Here is a 26,323-nt window from a genome sequence, read left to right on the forward strand (position 1 = left end):
ACCTCAGGAATAGCAAATGGGCCTGCCACTATCTGTAGGCACAGTCATCTTGTGCTCTCTCCACCTAATGGTATTGACTAGACTTTGTGTAGGCTGTACAACACAGCAGCATTATTGAGGTGTTTCAGATCTTTATTGTTCTCCCTTGAGAAGACTGCTTCGTGACTCCTGATAACACTTTTGTAATTAAGGTCATTAACAGGAGTTCTCTTATGTCCTTCAGCCAATTTTCCACTTTTCTCTTTAATTTAACCAGGACACAGATGACTTCTATGGGATCAGGAGCAATGGAGACCATTCCAAGGACAGGACAGCTTAGAAAATAAACAGCTATCAAGCCCTTGCTGCTCTGCCCTACAATGTTTAGTTTCTATTGCATTTGTTAACTGCTCCGTAGCAGAACCAGGAGCAGGACCACTCTCTCTTCTAACTCAGACATGTATTGTTATTATCCTTCATATCAGGAAACAGTGAGTATAAAGGGTATATAAACCTTTGCTAATTTTGATATTAAACAATCAAATAAACAATCTTAAGCAAAACATTTTTTATTTACGTTCTCTTATAACTGCATTCCTGGATGAGCTAAGTTTCCAACAAACTTTTATAGTTAAATTATAAACCCAAGAAAATATGGGCATATTATATGGTATTATCTCTAATCATCAACATGGCATTATCTCTAATAGTGCAGAGGCTCAGCTATAATTAAATTATATAATTAATGAGGTTAGTTGCTAAACTACACAGAATGGTTTGAAGGAGGATATTACGAATAAAATAAATTACACTGCAACTATTTTTCTTCACATCAATTGCAGATAAACTTAATTGTTCTTCAAGCTATTGCTTTCCATTAACTGAAATCATTATCATTATGCTGTTATTTAAACTGAGAAGTTACTGGTTGCCAATATACCTGAAGCATGCTCAAGTCAAGGTAAATCACACACTAAAATTTTGAGAACAGAAGGCAACATCAGTGACTTAATTAAAGTTAGTTCTAGATCATATACTACTACAAAGCATAATCTACAATTAGATTGTAATTAGCTATGCATGTGTGTGAACCTGAGGGGAAGAGAGCACAGGAAATCTGCTCCCCACCCCTCGTACAATGAGTGCAAAAATTTACCCAAGTGCAGAGGGCCAGCGTAAGCCCTATGAACCTCTTGAGCGGTTCCAGTCTCTCCAGATGTAGTGGAAAAGGGAGTGGAGAGAACAATAGGCAGTGTTAACACTGCTGAGCAGGCGTAAGGAGTACACATGATGAAACCTTTCCAAGATAGTAGGAGGGGTCACCCTCCCATGGGTACTCAAAAAAGTCTATAACGCCTCATGCTAGGGCAATGCACATCCCTGCCTCTCCTACTGAGTGGTTGTGGCTTTACAGTCACAATCTAGTATTCAGTGAAACTCTGAGGACATTTGCCCTGGTTTTGATTAGGACTATCACTCCCTTGACAAGTGAGGGGTTAACTGTAACAAAGCTCCCAAGATCCCATTTACTGCTACAGCTAGTATCAAGTCATCTGCATTTTTGGAATCTCATTGTAGTCTGAAAAGTCGTTATGTGAAAAAGGCACATCTTGTTAGGTTTTACATCTGCTCCATGTGCATACAGAATTGTATCTGTTGCCTTCAATGACTAACAACTTCTTAGTACTTTGTTCCCTGTGTTTTACCTGCAAAGTCAACACAGCTAAGAAAGAGTGAGCTACTGATTCAGCTGGGAGAGACGATTATATTCCTTCTGACAAATAATCAGCACAATTGTTTTCTAAGTTCCAGTTCTAGCGCTAACAAGTTATACTTAGGGGATCTCATTGTCTTCTTGAAGGCAATAAGGTTCCACAAGCACCATCGATGAGATAATTTTCTTACTGGTGATGTTGCTTGAGAAGAAAATAACCAACCTTGATTTTCAGGCCTACGATTCATTTCGCAAGGCTGAGAGTTAGAAAAAAAATTTTTTACTTGTAAAATGAACATATTTGGTATTAGAGAGGCAAGGTGGATATTAGAGAGCCACCTTGTCTCTCTAATATCCTGTGACCAACACAGCTATAACAACATTGCATACATATTTGGCATGGAAGTAAATGAGAAATGAAAAATGGGGACTCCATAATATACTTTTTACAGAATCAAACCACACTTCAAGAAAATGGATTTAACCTATTCCAAAATTAAGTGTTAATTTTGGCTTTCTAAAATATCTCCTACTGGAGTATCCACTATAATTCCCATAGTCTCTGCAAATATTTTTTATCATGACTGAAGCAAAAACAATAAAACTACATGGGCCAGGAGAACAATTTGATGAGTGACATCATGGAACTGAGAATTTTCCTTTTTTGAACATGCCTTCTGCTGAAGTTCAAGAGTATTTTTATGACCTTTTTACATACTGCCCTTTCTTCTGCAGCTCTTCCCTACATAGCTACCATGCCCTCATACACTTGTTCTGTGTGCTACAGACATCTGAAACACCCCAAGACCTACGTAGAAAAAACATGGGACTTTGTTTTTTATTCACACTTAATGTCATGTGATGACCAACTTGTGTTACCTGTATTAACCCAACAACGTTTTTCAGGGATTTCTTTCTTTTGGAAACAGTGAGAGTATAAAAACAAAATCTAACTACAGTACTTCATTTAGGCCTCTTCTTTATTTTCAAGTGGACAGTGACACACTAAGCAAAACTGTACAATTGGGAATTTTCTGTAGCTATACTGGTTTCTAAAATAACAGGGCAAAAGGAACTTCTTTATTCTGCATTACAAGTCGATAATTAGATTGTTCAGCCATCTCTGACTACTGCATCAAGGGTAGTATGATGTTCATCCTCCAATCTTCTAACTGTGTTCTTCTCCACCATGTGTGAGACCATCTGCATCCCTACCACACAATGGTGGTGAAGATTGGGCTAAAACACTATACCACAGACACGCTCTGAGGATTGGGCTAAACCAAATTTCTGCATTGTGGCAGCCACTCTGCCTTTTCCTCTCAGCAGTCTGTTAAGACTAGTCCATGATTTACATCCAAGGTCGCAAATAAGTAGATGTAACTCAGGGTCGAAGTTTGCCAGCACGCCTGCCCTTCTGTTCCAGAGTAGCTGCCACTCTACGAAGAAACAGCAGTTGGCCCTAATGTGCCATTGTTCATTTGAGATTGGCACTGGGCTGGCAGCATGAGACATTTTCCCTATGCTAAGAGGGAGGTTTATTCCTGGTTTTTGCAACTCTAAAGTTTTGCCTAGAGGGGAATCTTTTGTGTTTTAACTCTTACTACCCTGTAAAATTATCTTCCATCCTGATTTTACAGAGGTGCTTCTTTTACTTTTTTCTTTATAATAAAGTTCTGTTTTTAAGAACCTGATTTGTTTTTAGTGTCCTAAAAACCCAAGGGTCTGGTCTGTGCTCACCTTGTCTACCTATTTGGTTGGTATATTACTCTCAAGTTTCCCCAGGAAAGGGGATGAAGGGACTTGGGGGGATATTTTGGGGAAACAGGAACTCCACGTGATCATTTTCCTGAACCTTTATCTAACTCACTTGGTGGTGGCAGCGATACCGTCCAAGGACAAGGAATTTGTGCCTTGGGGAAGTTGTTAACCTAAGCTGGTGAAATATAAGCTTAGGGGGTCTTTCATACGGGTCCCCACATCTGTACCCCAGAATTCAGAGTGGGGAGGGAACCCTGACACACGTGTAGGTGTTTTCTTTGGAAGTGGGTAGATCTTCTGATAGGAAGTATGGGTTGCTTATTTGCACCTGTTGTCAGATTTGTATTCAGCGGGTTGTTTTCATTCCTCATAATCCTCCACAGTTTTATGGGAGCTATATGTGCCACCACATATAAATCAGATGTTAAAGTACAGCAGAGACGACCACTAATGATGTGTGGTTGTGTTCATCTCCGAATCAATGAGATGCATATGCCAACTTCTGTCCCAAATTGTTGCATACTACTCTACTGATGCGAGAATACCAGCCCGGGAATGAGGTGAATAGAACATTTGCCTCGGCTTCCAGGAGGTTCCTGCTAGCCTCTGGATCAAGGCAGTGCAGGAAGTAAACTTTTACTTTAAATGTTCTAAATGAGACTGGTATGTTAGGCCAAGGTCCAATTTGACTCTTAAGTTAGTGACCTCTGGCTGGAAAGGGAGTGAACGATCCTCAACACAAACTGTAAGGGGCCGATTGGCCAGGCAATTATTCAGATGGAAGGTTGCAGCCACCTTCTTAAGACTCATTTAATGCAAGTCTCCACTGATGAAGCTAAGTAGCCAGAGCGTTCATGTCCCTGCTGAATCACTCTTAGATATTTTGTAGATTACTACGCATGTTGGTAGGTCATAAGTATATATGTTGACAAGGAGAGGCACTAGAATGGATCCTTGCAGGAGCGCATTACGAAGACTCCAAAGCCAAATGATGGTCTCCAGCTTGCAAGATGAAGCTCCATTTTGTTATTTCCATGATGAACCACACCATAGGCTTACAGGAAATAGTCTGCAGAAACTTAGTGGTCAGCCCCACATACTAGACAGTGTTGAATGCAGCTGACAAGCCTGCCAGAATGGCACAAAGGCATGTTCAATATCTTGTGTTAGGTGATCTTAGGTGCACCATCTGTCAGGCTCTAGGTTCTAGGCAGTCAGGCCTGGTGGTTGGAGTAGTGGTTGAGGACGGGTACCAAGAGTCAAAGCTGGAGGCAGAGTCAGGACCAGCTGAGGGCAGTGTTAAACCAGAATCCAGGGACGGGCCATGGATAAGAACTGGGGTCAGAGTCCATATATAAGCCAAATCAGGATTATAGTCGGAGTCCGGATGTAGGTCAAAGCAGGGCTGGAGTCAGTCCAATGGTCTAGGGGGGAGAAGGCAGGTGCAGGGCTGGAGTGGGTCAGAAACAGGGCTGGAGCAAGGTTGGAATAAGGTACAGACAAGTCTGAAGTGGGCTGGAACAAGGCTTGGGCAAGGCTGGGGCAGAAACAGGGATAGGATTGAAGGCAAGCTCAACCCTTAGGGCACCTGTAATACTGCGAGGCAGCAGGAGAGTTCCTAGCTGAGTAGTGATGTTGAACAGATTAAGGCTGTGTCTATACTGCTACTTTCAACGCTAAAACTTTAGTCGTTCAGGGGTGTGAAAAAACACTCCTGAGGGACAAAAGTTTTAGCACTGAAAAGCGCCAGTATAGACGGCGCTTTATCGCCGGGAGCCCGGCTCTCGGTGATAAAGCTACCACCGCTTGTTCAGGGTGGGTTGTTTTTTTTTTTAAATTGCCGGGAGAGTTCTCCCTTGGCAATAAAGTTTGTCTACACTGCCCATGTCACAGTGCTGCCGCAGCCGCGCTGTAACGTCGACAGTGTAGGCATTCACTCTCACTGCAAGTTAGGGCAATACCTGTGCCTGGGGGGTAATTTGACCTCAGCCCTGCTCAGGGATAGGCATGCCTGAGTGATGAGTCATTGCAGGCTCTGCTTTGAGGGATAAGTTGGTGTAGTTGAGTTGCCCCAGCATGCCTTTGAGATGAGTCACTGAAGGCTCTGCTGGAGGGGTGAGTCTTTGTAGCTGAGTGAACAGCCCTGGTCTGTCTACGGGTTTGCCTTACATTCTCCTTGTCTGAAGTCAGCCTGAACAAAGGGCAGTTGTGGCTTGATAACCTCACTGATGTGCATCAGAATCAGTCTCTCTCAGAATCATAAGCTTATATGTAACACAACGGAGAGAAATGGGTCAATAGCTCTTAAAATCTTCCAATGCTTCTCCTGGTTTTGGAATGCTATGACCTTTGCCCTGTGCCACATTTTTGGGATGCAGTTGTCCTGGAATCATCAATTAAGGAATTTGAGCAGCAAGTAAAGAAGGAAGGTGAGCCTAGGTGAAGAAGGAACTCATGTGAGTATTATCCAGGCCTCTGGGGGACGTGTCTACTGCCTTCTTGTGACATCCCCATGAATAGTGCACAGCAAAACGAAAGTCAATGAAGTGTTGAACACAGGCAAAGAGCAAAATGAACTGCATTTTAATGTGCACATTTTGAGTCTGAAAAGGTCTCTTCAAGTGTCAACTTGTTCAGTGGAGCTAACAGAGCAGCGTATAATTATGAATATGATTTTGAGCTTCTACAGCATCTGTGGTTAATTCTGGATAATTTATTTCCCTCCACCCACACTATATTAATAGTAAATATTTATACTACAGTAGCATCCAAAAGCTCCAATTGGGATTGGAGCCCTATTGTGTTGATTGCTGTACAAACACAGTAGAGAAAATCCCTGCCCTGAAAGGTTTACAACCCTAAACACATCTAATGGCTCATTTACACCGTAAATGACTACAATAAATGGATCCAAAGCACCTGCAGGTAATAATGGAAGCATTTATATTGCCACAGTGTTTTAAATATTTTCCAAATTTTTTCATTTTTGATCTTAATGGGGAGTCAAAGGAACTGCACCAACAGTCTATCATGGATCAAAAAACAAACAAAAACACCCCAAACTTACCTTACTGCAAATGACAATACTTTCCAAAATTAAATTTCATTAAATTAAATTTCAATTAAATTCGGGAAGAAATTCTAAATCTCACTTTCCGAGCCTCTGCTGCTTTGGAAGAAAAAGCAATACACGGTTTGTTGGAACTAACCAGTATTTTTCAGAGAAATTTGTTTAGCTGTCTTTCAAAGCAGAGAATGTGAAATATTTAGCTACATTAATATGTGGATGAAAGCTTGCAAACTGGCTTATTTTTGAATTTGCACAAAGTTACATAGAGCTATTTAATTGTGATCATCTCCAGTGCCTGACTTTGAAATGTCAAGATTAACTGGCTGTTTAAAAATAGTTTTCCCATTATTCTTTTGCTCAGTAATCGGGAACAAAAATATTATTAATAATGAGATTGTGCTGCAAAAGGTGTGATCGCACACTGTGCTGGGTGTTTTTCTGATAGCCTTTTACTTAAATAAAAGGAAAAATTAAATAAAGGTTTGACTGCTTCATTACCCATTTGTTTATTAGGCCTTCTGATGAGGTTTTCGGTAATACCTGTTTGAGAGGAACTGGGCTGGTGAGATCACAGTCACATGAACTTGCAGGGACCAAAATACCTTGGAGTCATCAGGTAAGTGTCATATATTTCATGGGACTTGTAGAGGAGTAGTTATATAATAGCACCACACATGTTCCCTGGGATTTACTTAGAAATGTTGGAATGCTATTTTGTGTGAATTGAGTGTTGGTGATAGGAAGGGGAAGTAAACAGGACGTTCTAAAGGGTTAGACAAGAAGCATCCTTAAGCTTGGATAGTTCCATCTGCTTTGCACAGCACTGAGTTCAGCCTAATATATTCAGGTAGCGGTGAATGCTGGATAGTTCCAATTACATTTTTAAGGTAGGTGTGTTTTGAATCCATATAAAAGTTTTTCCCAAAGGGTGGAGCACACTCCCCTTGGGGGTGTGTGGGGGGGAGAAAGGCATGAAGGATTAGCCAGAAAGGTAGGCAGCAGACAGTCCTCCCATTTTTCTCCAGAGGATCAGCTTTCATTGGGGGAAAAATGTGTCTAGCTATTACATTTCAACAGAAAACCTTCAGTACATGAAGATGAGCTTAACCAATTGTCTTCCCGCGTTTGCAGGGAGCATGAAACAACCACTCTGAAGTGTGAACTGCCTCATTCCTTTCAGTGGGAGCTAACTCCAATAATACTTTAAACATCAACATTGTTCACTACTTCATTGCTCAAAGCACATAAGAAAGGAAAGAAAGTTACTTAGTTAATCAGTACCATTTGGATAGTGGAGGAAACTTACCCCAGGTTATATGGACAGGCACCTTATGTTTATGTTCCCCCTTCCGTATGGGGCATGGAGCTGGGATTATCTGTTAGTATCAGGTTGCTACACTTCATTCCATCAATTCCACAATATTTCAGGGACTGGGCACTGATGGACCTGTCATCATCCTCTTTTTTTATAACTAAGTTTTTCTCTGGAGCCTACATAGGTATTTCTATCTATTGTTTGAGATGAATGATCCTGTTGAAGTGATAATATACCAAACCATACAACACTGCTTAGCAGGAGAACATTGTTACTTGACCCTGGGATAAAATTTTATAGCACACAAAATAAAAGTGAAACAGAAGCTATATACCTCATTAAGCAAAAGAACTCTGTCTAAAATAGACAATATGTAGGATATCACCAGGTTTACTGATGTTCATTTGAATACCAGATAGTAGGACACTCCATTGTTTATGAAAGAATTATTTTATCTTGTATTTCTTATTACATTTCTGACTTGGAGATACTCATGAGTCCTAAAGCATTACATTATCAGTCCCTTACTCTGGCAACACCAGTTACTTTATCAGACAAGGACATTGCATGCTCCACTATCCAGAAATAAAACAACAGTTTACCAAACATGATTTGAGCAACTGCATCCACTGAATTTGTTTCATATTCTAAAATGTTCTCTCACAGTCTTGAAGCTATTGAAAACTCCAGCATCTTTTAATCTATATTTTAATGCATATTTCTGCTAATAAACACTTTAATAGTGACACCCACAAACATAACACTTCTAGTATAGTACAGAGCAAAACCAGCCCAACACTCTAATGCAGGGGTCGGCAACCTTTCAGAAGTGGTGTGCCGAGTCTTCATTTATTCACTCTAATTTAAGGTTTTGTGTGCCAGTAATACATTTTAACGTTTTTGGACGGTCTCTTTCTATAAGTCTATAATATATAACTAAACTATTGTTGTATGTAAAATAAATAAGGTTTTTAAAATGTTTAAGAAGCTTCATTTAAAATTAAATTAAAATGCAGGGACCCCCGGACCTGGGCAGTCTGAGTGCCATAGGTTGCCTACCCCTGCTCTAACGGTTAATTAACTGAGAAATCCCTCTTTTTCTTACCACTTCCCCTCTTATTTTTCATCATGTCCCTTCTTATTCCTGTCTCTGTTTTGTGGATCCACTATAGCTAAAATTTTATACTTAAAACTAAAAACCAATGTCTTGTATGAAACATATAACACACAAGCTGAATATACTGGTTTTAAACCCACAAAATGTTATTAAAATAAGAATGAATAATGTCACAGAAAAGAATTCAAAAAAGAAAAAAAAAACTAAAAAAATAACCAAAAAGATTACAAAATTAAGAAGGTTATTGTGCAGAAAATTGAAAAGAAAAGAAAAAAGTGACTGAAGTTAAGACAATTATAGGGCCAGAATACAAGAGAAGCACAAAAAACCACTGGCATCTGAACAGAAATGTTTTATAAATGTTGATCTGAAAAAATGCATTAAAAACACATGAATTAAAGCAAGCAAACAAAAAAAAAATTCAAAATACCATATACAAAATGAAATTTAAAATAATATTAAATGTCATTAGTTTTTAAATCTACACTTACTACTGCCATAACTATAATTTTAAATGAGAAACTTCCTTATTCCAAAATGCTACAGAGATGGTACATGTAAAAGTTAAACTATCAAAGTCAGAACTTAACATATAGAACTTCAGCAATGAACATGATTTTCAAAAATAATAGTATGTTCTCCTTGGATTATTTAGGAACTCCCTCCATCTGACATATTAACAAAAGTTAATAAAACCTACTGAAATATATGCATGTAGCCATGATTTTGCCTTTCCAACTGTTAATCATACCTTTCACATCTTCATCTTCAATAGTCGTATTGGAACTTTCTGTTGACTCCTGTTGAGAAGTAAATATAAGTGAAATGCATAAAGTGACCTAGCATATTATTCATGCACCTATGAAAATTACACTTGGTATTGTACAGATCATGCAAAGCCTTGAAGCAGGCTATGTGGATGTAATTCACAAACAAATGGCCACAGGGATTGAGATGTTTGTACCTGAAACTAAATGTCAATAATTTTCATCCATTTCAAATGGGAACATTTTTATTAAACGTATTTCTGGCTGTCCAGTTTTTGAATGTCCATGGATGTACGGGGAAATATAAAAATATCTTCATAAAAATGGGTTAATTTTTTTTTAACTTTCTATTAGACAGAGTATGTCTGAACTGTTATATGAATTACGTCAGTCAAATATTAGAACTTGCCATTTTAAGCTTAGTGAATATCAACTGTGTAAAATAAGTCATTCCATTTGAGCTTTTAAGTATAAAGTAAGAAGAATGCTGCATTTCACAATTTACAGTAATTCTTCTGCTGATATAAGAACTGATGCAATAAACTGAAAGACTCCCATTTATTTCAATAAGAATTGGGTCAAATCCATGATTGCATTTTTATATTCTCCTTGTACCAAAAATTTTGAAAGAGAGAGCAAGTTACTGGAAAGGCCCACAACAATGCTCCTAGATCATCTAAGATATCTTTGAAGAAATATTCTTTAACCAACCAGCCACACAAAGGAATGACTTGTCCATCAGACAGTTGTATTGAAATCTTTGCAGTGTTAAAAGGCAAGGCTACTTATCACAATTTTTATAAGATATTAGAAATGTGAAAAATTAGGGAGCACACTTAAAAGGACACTGTCAAAGCTAGTAGGCAAAAAATGTGACTTACTCTTTTTCTCCTAATTTTTTTTGTAGAAGATCTATCTTTATGATTTTTAAAAATAAATGCTTTGTTGCAAATAAAAAAAGTAAAAGCCAGCAGCGAAATACTCATAGCCAGTTTACTTCTGAGACAGAAGGGAAAAAAATAAGATTTGTTTCAAGCTTCCAAAGAGTTACTATACACATTAATTAATTAAATGAAAAATCACAAAACACCTAACAGTGTCCTTTTGTCTACTATGATTTCACAATGACAAGTCAAAGAAAAGTTTCAGAATGGTTAATGCATTATTCAAATGTAAAAGAACAAAATTATATGCATCAATAAACAAACTACACTAATCAATCCACACATACAAACCAAGCTAAATAAACCATCATGCTTTTCCTATTGTGAATGGTGTTAGACTATTCACTCCACACAATGGACATACCATGCTCTATCATATATAGTATCTAGAAGAAAATAAAAACCACACACACACACACACACACACACAAGCAGGAAACATCATGCACAAGCTCACACGAGAGATGTGCCAGTAATATGGAAGCATCCACTCCAGTTGTCATGCTAAAATATTTGTTTTTGCAGATAATGAAATTTAATAGTAACTTTCCCCATAAGTGGTTTTCCTGTCCATGTTATGACTTTTTGGGATATAAAATATCTAAATTGCTATGAATATATAATAAAGTCAAGTAGATGTAGTCATGCCAAAGAGCTCCAGTGTTTTGGTTTTTTGTTTCCCTTTGCTGAGCTTTAGTAAAGATTTGACTAAAATTAAAATGATGGCGGTACACTACCTATTAATAAAACATGGGAGATGAAATATGGACCAGGGGTGCAGAGAGTAGTTGGTACAGGAGTGAAATGAGCATCACAACTTATTCTTACCCACAAAGTATAAAATAAATAATCAAACGAAGAAGAGATACGACTACAAATATGCACAGTTAACACTTTTTCCATGCTTGTGAAATGCCTGCCTCTGATATTTTCCACTAAGACTCAAACATTTGCAAATACAGTGTTGAGCGATCACAAGTAATTACACTAGATAAATGTGACAACAATCCTTTGGGAACTTTAAAATTCTCAGCATACCCATTTAAATCTGTTTAAATAAGTGAAATCTGCATATGAAAACTAGGAACATGTATCACAAATGACAATATTCCCTAACCCTTTTCAAGTCCATGCAGGGAGAAAAAATTACCAAACGTTATAGAAACCAGATACCAAACACAACCATCACAGCACACAGAAAAAAATCAATGAGAAAAATGCATCAAATCAAGATTTATGAATTCAAAAGAGCTTCTTGCCACTTCAAGTGTTAGCTTCTTTTGAAACTGCAAGATGATGTTATGGAGTAAGTCAAAAGTTCCATGCAGAAGACATGTCACAGTATGATGCATAAGCATGCTGAGAAACAGCAGATGGAAACGGTTCAAAATATGCCTTCATCTTTAGTGAAAGCTTCATACACAAGTCTTAAAAATAACCTCACTATACTCTCTTCTGAACACAATGTTCCTTTGTTTTTTTGAGAACTTAAAGTTCTTGCCTGAAGCAAGAGATGTACAACACACCATGGACCTGGTTCCTCAGGGTGCTGGGCGCTCTCATCGCCTACAGACATCCACAGGAGCTGAGGGAGCCAGCAGCTAGGAAGAAAGCATTCAGCGAGAACAAGCCACAGATGAATTAGGCCCAAGAGGCACCAGGTGCAACAGATCCAGGAATGAGATTTTCCTTACTAAGCTCCGGGTAATGGGCACATTCTGGCTTAGAATAGTGGATGAAATGTGCACTTTGGAAAAGCAAGATGGAGCTGATTCTTTCTGAATACCTTATTTCCATCAGGGTTGTGGATTACTGTAGTTTGGGGCTCCTGAGTGAGAACAAAATAAAGAGAAAAACAGTTCTCATTGGTAAATACATTCACATTAGTGTGAGGGAGCGCGAGAAGAGCCAGCAGACAAGTGCTAAACAGTGACAAGAGCTAAAGCAAATGTTAACTGCTGACAAAAGATGAAACAATGTTTCTAATAAAGATTCCTTGACTGACAAGCTAGCAAGGTAGGCTACCTTACCTACTGCAGCGGCATGCAAAGACCTTATTCATGATCAACACACACACAGGGCTTTGAAGCTCTGGAGAGGCAGCTGAAGAGGCACTGTGTTTCACAATGTCTCATATCAGATACATTGTCCCTTTTTGCCTGACCCTGCTTTAGCTCAAAAATGGTGAACTATTTTAATTTAAAAAATAGTGTATGCTTATTAATAAAGCAAAAATGAACACAAATCAAAATAAAGATGGGCTGAGCAGATTCAGAAAGATTTGGGTACCTCTAAACACAAACAGTGTTTGGAAGTACAGGGGTTATATCCAGTCTGTTGCCCATTTGAACAGCGGAGATACCAACTATGATGGAAGTTCTTGATGCCATTTCAAAGTTTAACTCCCCTCTTGCTTCCCTTAAAATGCCAGTTAGCTGGCACAGGAACAAGCTGCAGCAATTGTAACTTTTTAATGCACTCTCGGAGGTCTGGGAATACCTGATGGAGTTGAGGACTCAGGTATATACCATAAAACCTGTAAACTACTGCTCTGAAATGACTTGACTTAATGCAGGCTTCCATGGGAGCTGCACATACAAATCTATGGGCAGAATTTGTCCTTATGTTTATATTAAAGAGCAGAAGCATTTCTTCAGAGCTATGTACCAAAGTACATGAGAAGTAATACTGCTTAAATTTCGGTAATTAAATAGTAGCATGTGTGTTCGTAAGCCTTCCTCCATAGCATATTCTTGAGGCCTTGGCTACACTTACCCGCTAGTTCGGCGGCTGGCAATCGAACTTCTGGGTTCGACTTATCGCGTCTAGTCTGGACGCGATAAGTCGAACCCGGAAGTGCTCGCCGTCGACTGCGGTACTCCAGCTCGGCGAGAGGAGTACCGCGGAGTCGACGGGGGAGCCTGCCTGCCGAGTGTGGACCAAGGTAAGTTCGAACTAAGGTACTTCGACTTCAGCTACGTTATTCACGTAGCTGAAGTTGCGTACCTTAGTTCGAATTAAGGGGGTAGTGTAGACCAAGCCTAAGAAATGTGACTTACTAACAGAAGCAAGATTGTGACGTAGAATATTCATGTACGCTGTCCTACTGTTTAGTAATATTCTCCCAGCAGAACTTATTATTGAGTAATGCCTACTGCATATTTAAAGTGGCACTATACAAAAAGCTTTATAGGACTAAGGTGCCTCTTGATCCCAGTAAGTGAAGCCTTGCAAAGTCCTGCTGTGTTGTCAGAGAATGGGGGAATGAAAATCTGAATAAGGTCTATGTTGTTGTTGCCTAGCAATAATCCTGTTAGCTCTCCTGATGTCAAAACTTGCATTAAGGCAAAAGAAAAGATAATAGGTACAATTTAAAAAATAAGTCAGCATTTAAAAGCACTGAAACAACCATCAGGTGAAGAGCTAAGGGCAACATCAAGCGCATTCTATTCACTTTCTTACACTGCATGCAAAAAGTTAAACTATCGCTACTAATGCTACCACACTACCATGTCCAGCTTTCGTGTCATGTTTTCTATTTATAAACATGTTGCTTCACAATGGACTTCCTCACAAAAAGAAAACAAAAAGTACAAACAACAAGAAAGAGAAAAATTGTTCCAAATTTTTAGAAAACAAAGAATAAAAGCAAAAAAAAAAAAAAGGAAAAAAAAAACAAAAAACAGTAAAGAACTTAAAGATAGGGTGAAAAGGAAGATTCCAGGTATACCAGCGCCGGGGTAGGAATATTTTCTTTGGGGCTGGTTACCACGTTGGTTTTGTTGTTTATCTGTAGGTATGCAGAAAATAGAAATAGACAAGCCTTAGAATTCTTGGTAGCTAGCATATCTATATCTCTCTATATAGAATATCTATATACAGATATAGATAGGGAAATAAAGAGTCACAGAAAGGTCAACTTACGAACTTGAAAAGAACACTGACCACAGATTTGATAACTGGCTATAGCTTCTCCCAAAGACGCTAGTGACAGTATTTTGGACTTGCTCAAGGAAGTTCTATATAGAGCATACGCAGTTTCAGCTCTGACACTTAAATGAATGAAGAATTTCTTAATAGTGGCTATAACCAGGTAATAGGAATTCACAATTAATATGGCTTTTAGAAAGAAAATGCCTATATTTCCATTGTGATTTATTCACCAATTTACGATCATGCAACAGTGTTAAGTAATATACTATCATTTCACTTTATTTCTAGGAGAGTGTTACTAGGTTAAATGTCATTTTGTTTTCCAAGGAAGGAATCTTCAGTGGTTCAAATGTAGGTGTCATTTACACCCATATAAATCTGGAGTTACTCCACGGAAATTGGTAACTCCAGATTTATATGGGTGTCATTGAGGTCAGAATATGTACAGGTATATTAACTTTGAGATTTTTTTCAATTAAGTATTTAGTATTTCAAATGAAAAACATACATGTTTCATTTTCATTATATGAAAAACTAATTTGCTTGTTTTTAAAAACCTCAATACTATCATCTTCCAATCTGTTTGTGGCTGCAGTAATACCTTTTGTTTACTGTACATTGGCCTTTCAGACCACAGAGCCTAAATTAAGAGTATAACTTCCTGTACTGTAGCTTCTCAACACTACTATTTTTGGCCCTGATCCTGCAAACAGTTATATATGGGAGTAGTCTTAATGACTTCAAAACATATAAGTCTTTGAAGGATTGGGCTTTTATTTGTTTCAAAAAATTATTCTCTCTCTCTCTCTCTCCAAGCAAGACTTAGCAATTAATTTAAATTTCTCAGATTCTTATACCCATTTTTAAAACCCACCTTCCATAACTGCACCTGTACAATCAGGTAGGTAAATATCAAAGTGGTTGCAAAACTGGAGAGATTTTAAAAATCCAAGCCCCAAATAAAGTTTTAATACCAACTGGAAAGCTGGTTTCAATTATAACTAAAGCTTGTTGGATTCCGTTGCTGTCAAACTCTTTTCAATTAAAATTACTAGGATTTTTTAAAAATATTTTTGACCAGTTCTACTTATAAGAGCAGCAGGTCAAAGCAGCAAAATGTAAGGTAGGCTATCCGCATACAGGGTTGGCATCATTTCTAACTGTCAGGTATAGAATCTCTACGGCTCCACTGTGTCAGTACTCTGGTACTGAAAATGTAAACATTAAATGGGAAAGAAATACAATAATGCAAATCCAGACTTCTCTTCTTTCACTGATGGACATTTTGTCAATATTAAAGTAAAATTAACTACCACATTTAAAAACCAAAAGTCAAGCCCTCTGTGTCAGTCAGGCTGTTGGGGAATATTTTTCTTATATAAAAGTCTTTAGGAAATCCAAAATGTTGGAAGACTTGAATAATATTTACCAGCGAGTGTAATGACATATATTGGCCTACCCCTAGACTAATGGTTCGAGCACTGGGCTGAGAGCCAACAATTTCTGAGTTCTAATTTCAGCTCATCAGTCCCTCCATGGCCTTAGGTAAATCACTTAACCTCTTTGTGAGATGGGGATAATGATATTTAGGCCATGTCTACACTTCAGATTTCCCCCAATTCTACCTGTGTACTAGTGCAATCCCTAGTACAGACTGATAAAGCTGCCGAGTAAGCTTTATTTGGGCAAATGTGCCCTAGGGGTGAAATCATGACCCCTCTGAAATCAACGGAAGCTGCTGAAGCATTGATTTTAATTGTGCCAGGATTTCACCTGAGGTGTTTGCACTGGTGGCTGCCCATCAGTTGCTGGAATCAGAGCAAATCTGAAACATAGCCAATGTCTTAGTTAGGACATGTCTAGACTAGGGAACTCTGTTCTTCTGTAACTACATCCATGTAGTTAAGATGGAAATCCCTAATACAGACACATTGCTCTAGTGCAAAATGGGCTTGCACTGGAGTTCGATTTATCCTCTAAGATACTGAAAGACACATGCCAAGCAGGGCAGTGTCTCTACATTAGGGACAATCTTGGCCTGCACTTAACTACCTTACAGGGGTTTAGTAAGGAACAATTAATGATAGAAAATGTTACTACCTGCATTCCTTACTCAGGGAAAAAAACCCACTGAATTCAAGGAAATGTTGTTGTTGTTTTTTTAATTAAGACTACATACATTATGGAATAACAACAGTACACACAACCATGGACAATCATATTCTTTTTCTCTTGTAACAAGAGAAAATCACTCTCCCAAGTTGTACAACCAAAAATGAATATTCATTGACAGTTTGGCCATCAAGAGAGAAGTAATCAAAGAGCAAAAGAAAGAAGAAATGGACATATACAAAGCATATACGAGGGAGGGAATGAAAGTTTCAACAGACTTCATACAGTTCTAATCAGCAACATCAGAAATCAAATAACACGCCATAGAAGCGCTTGTCATGGAACACATAACAGACAAAGGATAACCAAATTTCAGAGAGAATTTTGCCTGAGTAAGGAGAGCAGGATTGAGCCCATACTCCCCTGGTCAAAATCCTATAAAAAGTAAACAACAACATTCATTCCACTACCATTGAGAACTGAAGAATATATATTCAAGCCTATTCATGGTACATCACGAATACAGAATTTACATTAGTACAAATGAAAAAGAGAGAATATATTGCATAGTCAAGTTATTTCGTCAGTGTGAGCACAGCTTGGCTAAACACTAACAAACTTAAAGAAAAATGGTAGGTTTTAAATATTTTAAATCATCGTTATTGCATTTATTTTAACAGAAAGGGGAAACTATTAAAAAAGAAATTCAGCATTTTCATACCAAATGATTAAGTGATTATGGAAAATTATTCTAAATTGGTGTACTTCTAGTTGTCAGGAAGGAAAACTTTTTTTTTTACTAAAATTGTGGTTGCCAAAAAACACCTTTTAACTTTATAGCAACCCTCTCTCTCTCTCTCTCTTTCTCTCAGAGCAAACAGTTGGGCAGGGCCATACAATCCTATGTATTAATGGTTTTTATATATTTTTAAAAAAATTGTATAAAACTGTGTCTCGGGATCTAAATCCTCCAAGCCAGTGGTTCTCAAAGCCGGTCCGCCGCTTGTTCAGGGAAAGCCCCTGGCGGGCCGGGCCAGTTTGTTTATCTGCCGCGTCCAAGGGTTCAGCTGATCGCGGCTCCCACTGGCTGCGGTTCGCCGCTCCAGGCCAATGGGGGCTGCAGGAAGGGTGGTCAGCACATCCCTTGGCCTGCGCCGCGTCCCGCAGCCCCCATTGGCCTGGAGCGGCGAACCGCGGCCAGTGGGAGCCGTGATCAGCCGAACCTGCGGATGCGGCAGATAAACAAACTGGCCTGGCCCGCCAGGGACTTTCCCTGAACAAGTGGCGGACCAGCTTTGAGAACCACTGCTCCAAGCATTCTATGTGGTGTTTCAGCAGACTGTAAGAGCTGGCACGCAGTGTGTTTGGGATGCTGAAAATATCCCACCCTATCTGGTAAATGGCCTGTATTTTTGTATTAAAATGAACTGTTCTCTTGCATGAAACATTGTATCCAGCTAGATGATGATATAGGCCATGTACCCGACAGGTATTTTCTGCTTTTCAAGGGGAGGTCTGCTTGCCCGTGGCAGAGGGACCAGTTGGAGGAAGTGGAACATTTGCTCCCTTCTACCTGGATCAGCAGTACAGAGGCATGGTGAAATGTTACCGTTGAGTAAGCTGCCTCGCAAGGATCACCACCATCATCCCAGAATTCAGAATCAATGCCAGTTAAGCAGGAGGATGGTCACTGCCTGCCTGGGGACCCTGGTGCTGGGGGAAGGGAGTCTATGTATTGGTTCTCAAGATGGGGGATCTGAGTTAGAGGTTGAGGAGGTCTTGGGATGAGGCTCTGGACTAAGAAGTGGGTTGGCTGGGGGTCTGGAGAAGGGAAGGAAGGCGGCATGTCTGCTGTGGCCTATGCTTGTAGCTTGACATTCTGATGTGAGTCAAATGACACTAAGACACTTAGAAAAACCTTATAATTTGATACTAAAAGTACAACATCCCCAAAAAGAAAATAAACAACAATCCTTCCATTTGATTTCAAGGGACAATAAAAATATACAAAGCAGGGTTTTGAAAATCACCTTAAAATGCCCTAAATACTGGATATGTGCTCAGTTAAAGCTGGAATCAATAAAAGTGGCTCTGGCAGTGATTTTATTTATTTATATACATTTTTTTTACAGAAGGGGCAGCAGGGGTAGAGATGTGTCTCTTAATGGATTCCTGATGTTGAACCGTATGCATACTATATGAGTAAAAGCTCTAGCAATTTCCCAAGTATTGCAATTTGTAATTTTTTTTTAAGTTTCTATGTAAATAACTACACAGAGGGTAATGTCTCCATTACACTTATTACTATCCATTTATTATTTTAATGTTATTAGTTTTTAATACAAGGAGATTAAAAAATTAATGGAAGACTGTGTAAACAAATACTTTTTTTTTAGTGTACAAAAGACAGCTGCATTGGCCAATGTTACATCTACTTTTTTGTATTTATATTTCTATAGCTAAAAATCTTGCTTTAAGAATTGTGGAACAATTCATTACAGATGGCATATAGCACTTCTTGGCTTTGAAGTCACAAGTTTTCATGTTAAAGGTCTTGTAGCTTCTCAAGTTATGTTAACAAATTAAATGCAATTATTTGATTTCTAAGTGTGAATGTTTCACAGGAGGAAAAATCTGGCAGATAAAGATCCTCACCATCATTTGAACACTCGAACTGGACTTCCTTTTCTGAATTGACCAGTCAGAGAGAAAAGGAAAAGAAGAAAATGTGACTGGTTGGATTGAAAGTATCAATGCATGGAGTACAGTATATTTTTGTTTTCAAAAAGACAGCCTAAGCTGCGGTAGAGAAGGAAATACTTTTTTTGTGGGGGGAAGTTTCTACATGAGAAAAATGCTGAAAACAAAGACTCCCACTCAGGTAAACATTTCCCCCCTTGCTTCACATAACTTTGCAGGAAAATGGTAAAAAACTGAAATGTCCTGAAAATCATAAGTATCAGATCCCAACAAGTGTAATATTAGCAAACCATTGAGGATAATTCTCAGCAACATTGCTATCAAAATGGAGATACAGCAGATGCCATTATAAACCTGTAGGAAGAATGGTATTTATAAAAATACTAGCCTAACTGGAGCACATGAAATTCCTGCATTCCACAAAGACGTGTTAAGGAATCTGTATTGCAATGACCTAATCATACAGAAAGATATGCTTCTTCATCCTCTCTAAGATGCCCATTATTTGACTTTGGGTAACATTCGGGTTAGAGTATACTGAATTCATTTTAAGAGCCTTAACATTTTTAAGTGTGAGAGAATGTGTGTGTGTAAGTGCGTAAAGGACAAATCTGCTGTGAATGGAGTATTTAAGTAAGTAGCACTCTGTTAAAGAAAAGGAAGTTTAAGCAGAAAACTAAAATTCAGGTCAAAGACACACTCCTGAGAAATGAGGCAGAACTAAGAAGAGAAGGAAAGCTGGGGTGCTTTATTTAGTCTTCAGGAATTCTCTGAGAAAAAGAAATAAAACATTTTTCAATGCTCAGAGATTTGTTTCCTGGCTATTTTTCAAAGTATCTGTCTATAACATTCATTTGTGAAGCATCTCTCCTCCCGAGGACCTGGCAATATGAAAATAGGAACTCTAAATCATCTATGAAAGTTGCCAAAATGTTCCCATTCTTATCAAGGTCTATTAGTCAGGATGAGCTTATTCACTGAGATCTTAAACCCCCGGACTTCTGCCAAGTACACCTGGTAGAATGTACCTCATGTGTGGCCCAATCTACCAGTAAGCTTCTGACGTTCCATCAAGCTAACACCCACGACCAAAGTCTCATTTCTATTAAGCAGCTAAAAATACAGTGAGTCACTAATGACAGGATTACCCTTTATTAAAAAGCAAGGAAAATATTCCCTTATCAGCATTTTTCCTAACCTTATTTAAAACATGGTACAGTTTTTCAGCTACTTCTTTTCTGACACATTATTTTGAGGTTAAACTAACTTCACCTTCTTCAAATATACAGTGAGAACCATTTCTTAACACAACTATGAAGACGAGATGTAGTTATTTCCAATCGCAAAGTCAATAGAAGTTGGAATGGTACAAGGAAAAGAAGGCTGAATGAGATGTATAGTTTGGTGCATTTGTTTAACTTACCTTGACTCCATCAGGTTTTTTCAGTAAACTTTTTGCTGCTGTAAAATGACAGAATAAATTCAATGTCAGCAGGTTATCAATAAAGTCCATCAGGTCTGAAGCAAAGCAAGCACTTTCTGTTTTTAGTTCCTCCCTCTGCTGCTTTACATTTAGGAAACGGAATATTTACAAATTCCAAACTACTGGACATAAGACTGCAGTACCACTTTTCTTAGATTTGCTACCTTGATTTTGTCAAGATCTACACCGAGCTGCATTAGGCACTAAACACTGCCATATCCAATAGAACCTCATTATTTCACATTGAGAGTCCTACTATAAGTTTCTAAAACGTGTGCATTAGCGTATAAGCAAGCACACAAAAGCCGTGAATTAGCAAAGGCTTACGCATATAACTCTAACTGTATGAGTAGATGCATTGAATTCAACTGAATTATTCACATAGGTAAATGCTTGCAGGGTCACAGCCAAAAATATCAAGAATAACAAATCACAAAATGTGGCAGTTATTTACTGTTTTGCTTTATTTATGAGTGAATATGTACTCCTAGGAAATACATTGTAGAATACAGTAGAACCCCATTTAACTGAGCCTCTATTATGCTGCTCTCTGTATTAACTGAACCACCAGTTGCCGGGCACTGACAGTGGCAGGACTTGGGCTGGCAGCCCTGGGGCTCCTGCCTGTCGTGCTGACAGTCGGAGCCCCGCTGCCCAGGGATCACAGCTGGAGCCCTGCCAGCTATTCCCCAGTTCATCTAGATTTTTGGTTATCCAGTCTGGCCTCGGTCGCAGTCAGATTGGCTAATTGTGATTCCACTGTATTTTGTAAAAATGATAGCATTTTACTATTACATTTTTTGCTCAGAAATGGGGAGAGATTAGCTTTTTTGTGATAGATACAAATGCCCACCTTGCTAGTTGGCACTGGGGCTGTGGCCAAGCCAACCCAGGGGAGAGAGACCCTAGAGGGCCTTGACTCCTAGGGGTAGCCTGTGATCTATGTAGGGTTATGGTAGAGTGGAGGGGAATATAGAGATTGGAAATGGCCGTGAACTCCAGCCTGTAGTCGTCCACCTAGTTCAGTGGACGCAAAGACACATTACTGACTCCCTGTTCCTTTGATTTGGAGTATTTAGTACTACTTCTGGAGACAGGTGACCAGCTCCTGGTGCCCTCTTCACATAGCAGGATACCCAGGATGAGGAACAGAAGAAGAACTGAAGGCTGCAGAGGTCTTGTCCATGCTGTTATAGCTGGTGGTGACATAAGATGACTAAGTGGCTGTGGGTAAGCCATTGGGCTGCCATTTGTTCACAAATTTTTAAAGGGGAGTTTGCAGCCATTTCTCCTTGTTACACAGAGAGGCAGTTGCTGAGGACAAAAGTGCAAAGAAATGGAGGGTTTGGAAGACTTTGGACTTGACTCTTGGTGTTGGCTTCACTGTCTTGCACAGCTTGAAGCATTACTTATCCTGAACATGAAGGAGGATAGTAGGGAGCACAGACATTTGAGAAAGGCCCCTTCATTTGACTGGCGGAAGGAGGGCTTATTCTGTTGGGAACTGCATTAGTCTAGTTTCAGCCAGTTTGCTGGGGTACCACCATTTCTCTTGGTTAAGTTAATGAAGATAAAGCTTCTGCTTCATCTACATTTCTGTGTCCATGTATTATTCACCTGCTGTGTCTGGGTCAAGTGCTCATATTATTGTGGTTCTACTGTAGACATGATGGACTATATAACCATAGAAACTGTGCAGAAAAGAACAAATCTCTATTGGAACTTTAACTAGAGCTGAAGTTAAGGTTATCTTCTATAATTTAGTAAAACTCCTCAAAATCACTTTATCAGTTAGGATAGCAGATCCACTCAGATCACCGTTAAGATGGTGTCACTGCTGCCCATCATAAACCCCTATTTTTCAGGAGCAGAAAAATTTCATTCATAAAAATTTATTTCAAGCTAAAGTTGACACAAAGTATCTCCACCTGTGCTAAGGAAGAGTAATGCAGAATATTTTTATATGTGAAAAGCATGTGTTATATTTAATATATGCTGCTGTTTTCCTTTAAACTCTTTGGACTAAAGACTGCATTTTTGTTAAATGTAGGTTCAGCACCTAACACAATGGGCCTTGATTCTTGATTGGGTTTTGGGCTCTATCTCTGTACAATTAATCAGATAGGAAGAGCATCAAAGTCTTAAACTAATTTAGCAAAAAATAGCTATTTTCAAGCTACAGGAAAGAAAAGAAAATTAAAAGTTTATTGGCTTCACAGGTTATTTTATACTCATAGAACTAAAAAAACCCCCACCACTTATTGAAAAAAAATAATTCTCACAAGTTGCTTGTCATAATATGAATTACATCCTTCCGATGTTATGTTTTATGTTTAAAATCTTTTACATGTTTTGGAAACAATTTTTTAAAATAAAAAATTAAAGAAAACAAAACAACAAAAGAGTCACAATGAAAGTTGTAACAGCCATTACTCCTCCCATTGTGCCTGTAGGATTGCTAGCATGTAAGGGGATGTGTCCCTTGAAATGTTTCTTGTATGGGACTGGTATGTGATATTTAATATTATGGGACATAATCTATACTTCAGTCCTGTACATTAACAGGAGCTTCATGCCCAGAACAAGCATAGTATATATCCTGTACTTTGCATACTGCAATAACCACACACAACTATTTAAAGAAGTGTTAGCACCAGCTTTAGCTATGAATCTTTTGCCTTTTTTGTTGGCTTGTGATATAATTCTAATACTATTTAAAAGCATTTTGTGTATGCAAGGACACTGTATGTGAATCAAAAACTGCAGTAGCAAAGCATATTCTAAAGTAAGCTAACAATGAAAAATTTGACCATGCTGATTTCCCACAACTAAAAAGCAATTGTTATAAATAAATCCTAAGGCACTGCTAATAAGCCAGAAAGCAAACTGAGAAGAAATGGAATTGTGAAAACATGCAGAGATTAGTGTGGTTCAGGGCAGATGGCAATTTTGCTTAGGAGGTACAAAAAAGATGTTTCTTTCAGTTGCTGAGGGTCTTACCTCACAAGAAACACACATTCCACATAAAAGGAAGAAAGAAAAGGAAAAAATAAAACACTTTTATAAACACATTGTTATGGACAAATAACCTTAAAAAGCATGCTTTCAATGAAATTCAATGAATAAATAACTCAAAAACTAAAATATCATCTCAAGTGCAGGTATGTCTTAAATTAACCACTGAAATGATGGATGAAAAAGTCTTTGATCACCATGCCAAGACATTCTGAAATAATATTTTCAAAGGACTATGACATTCCTGTTCTTCAGAGAGGTGTTAGACCTTACATATGATGTATGTGAAACAATGATTATGGAGAATGATTAGAAATGATACACATGCTTTATATTTTAAGATAATCCATTTTTGACAAGATACTCAGTCTTAGACTACAGCATTTCTGTTCAACTCTTAAAGGAAATTGAAAGTTACTGGCAATTCATTAAACCTTAACCAAATATAATTTACAATCCCTAAAGATGGTTTTACATGTTACAGCTGTATATTAAATAGGGGAACCTAACAAAGAAGGGCACTGTATTCCAAGCACCAAGCAGATTGGACCAATTGGTCTCACTTGCATCCTGCTGTAGCTTGTTTATTTTTGGATGCTTTGATGCTTATTATTCTTCAAAACATGCTCAATGCACTATAGCATTTTTATCTATTAAATATATTGCAACAGAATTACCTCAGACAGAAACAGGATGTTGCAAAGTTACTGCAGAATTCACCCTAAATTATTCAATTGCCTGCACTCCTGTTTGTGGGTGTTTTATATGCATTATCCATGTCTGGTTAGGATAAAGGTGGCCAGAATAATTCTCAAATATTGAGGTTTACATTGGGAGATTCCCAGCTCCTTCCTTCCAAATAAGAATGGAAACACAATATAAACAAAAATATATCACAGCTATTTGGGGGACAAGATTCTGGCTAATCAGCAGGGAGGGGAGTAGATGGTCGGGGAGAAGAAAACGAGAAGGCAGAGAATTTTAGGCAATCGGAGGAATGAAGGGAAAGAAAGGCTTTAACACTTTTACAAATTTCCCTTTCAGAAATTTATAGCTATTTTATTTTTGGTATTTTTTCTTTTCTCTTTCATTGAAAACTTTAAATCTGTAACTATAAATTTAAGCATAACACAATATTTTAAGGGTGTTCCTATTTAAGACATAATTATAACTGTGTCCTGGGCTAATAAACACCTTGGTCTTCAGCATTAGAGTTTGATTACTATAAACACCTGCACCTGAGAGTATATTCAGCCAAAAGTACAACTATTATTTCATATGCAGAAAGTACTCTTATGTTGCTATAATATGATGCTCGAGAATGAGACAGAGGTAAAAGAGTGAAGAACTTTCTTGTGTTTATTAGTATTAAGAAACCCAAACAAATAGGAATGGTATAAGAAGTAAACTTGATTTGATATATTACTAGAAAAGTAGTAAAATATGTGCTATAAGGTTGCTTTTTATATAAGATAACATAAAACTTATGTCTGTAAAGTTTAGAAATGTATTTTAGTTTTGCATATTCAATCCCTCTTCTACTATGTAATTTAACTTTTAAAATATTATTCTTTGACCATATTTCAATTTGCCATTTATCCTTAGCATTTGCAATTTTTCTCTTCCTACCTGGAATATTTTCTAAGCTCTTTGATAGGATTCTACAAATAAGAACGAAAAAACCCTCCCCCTTCACAATAAGGGAAACAAACAGGCATCAAATTATTACAACTACCACCAGTACCTTTCAAAAGGCTCATTATGACCCTTTAGTTTAATCTACAGCAGTGAGTAATTTCTGCTCTGATCATTGCAAAAAAGAAATAACTTTTATACACTATACTTTACATACTCCACAGTAGCAAAGACCTTGACTGTACTAAACTAATTCTAATTAGAGCCTGGTTGCATTAAGCAGATACCAAAATGTAAAGAACATAAGGATTTGGAGCTCAATAAACGTACCTGAGAAATTTCTGGTAGCCAGCATAGTTGTCAAAATGGCCCCCTGTGTACACATATGTTAACTCAAATTAGCATTATTTATGCACAGCTCTGAGCATGAATAGACTAAAAAGGCAAATGTGCTTAATCATAAATCACTTGAATATCTAAGTCAACTCTGGAATGATAGATTTTCCACGCATTATTTGGCATAAGGTGCAGTACATTGGGAATGGAGAAACTGTAGCTTATTCTTAAAGCTATCATAATATCCCTGAATAGTTACTAAGCTGTCAGAACAAGTCTTGCCACAAATGTATGTGCACACATAGGGATATTTGTCATCAATTAAATTGCACACATATGACACTGGGAACAGAACCCAGACTCTTACTTTAGTTGCTTGGGATGAGCTGTGTTCAACTGGGATGAGTTGTATTCAACATACTTATTCTGTGTGTGTATATAT

General features: G+C 38.1%; 1 protein-coding gene and 1 long non-coding RNA gene across 30 annotated transcripts in view; one reads left to right on the forward strand and one right to left on the reverse strand.

The window, feature by feature from the left end:
* CAMK2D (calcium/calmodulin dependent protein kinase II delta) overlaps positions 1–26,323 on the reverse strand; it is a 274,191-nt gene that overhangs the window by 47,262 nt on the left and 200,606 nt on the right. For 6 of the 29 annotated variants that reach the window (XM_042842363.2, XM_042842364.2, XM_065596273.1 and 3 more), the window contains 3 exons: positions 25,876–25,918; positions 20,836–20,873; positions 9,708–9,756 (listed from right to left, as the gene is read on the reverse strand). In XM_042842363.2, the coding sequence (XP_042698297.1) occupies positions 9,708–9,756; positions 20,836–20,873; positions 25,876–25,918 (130 nt within the window). Of the gene's footprint in view, positions 1–9,707; positions 9,757–12,453; positions 12,496–14,397; positions 14,458–19,367; positions 19,401–20,835; positions 20,874–25,875; positions 25,919–26,323 lie in introns of all 29 variants that reach the window. The other 23 variants (XM_005290327.5, XM_008169648.4, XM_042842367.2 and 20 more) reach the window with 9 other exon arrangements.
* Positions 340–19,472, forward strand: LOC103306188 (uncharacterized). The gene is made up of 3 exons (XR_508934.4): positions 340–470; positions 7,038–7,140; positions 19,337–19,472. It is a non-coding gene; the product is annotated as an uncharacterized LOC103306188 (long non-coding RNA).

The sequence above is a fragment of the Chrysemys picta genome, chromosome 5 (assembly GCF_011386835.1).
Source record: "Chrysemys picta bellii isolate R12L10 chromosome 5, ASM1138683v2, whole genome shotgun sequence".
NCBI classification, from domain to species: domain Eukaryota; kingdom Metazoa; phylum Chordata; order Testudines; family Emydidae; genus Chrysemys; species Chrysemys picta.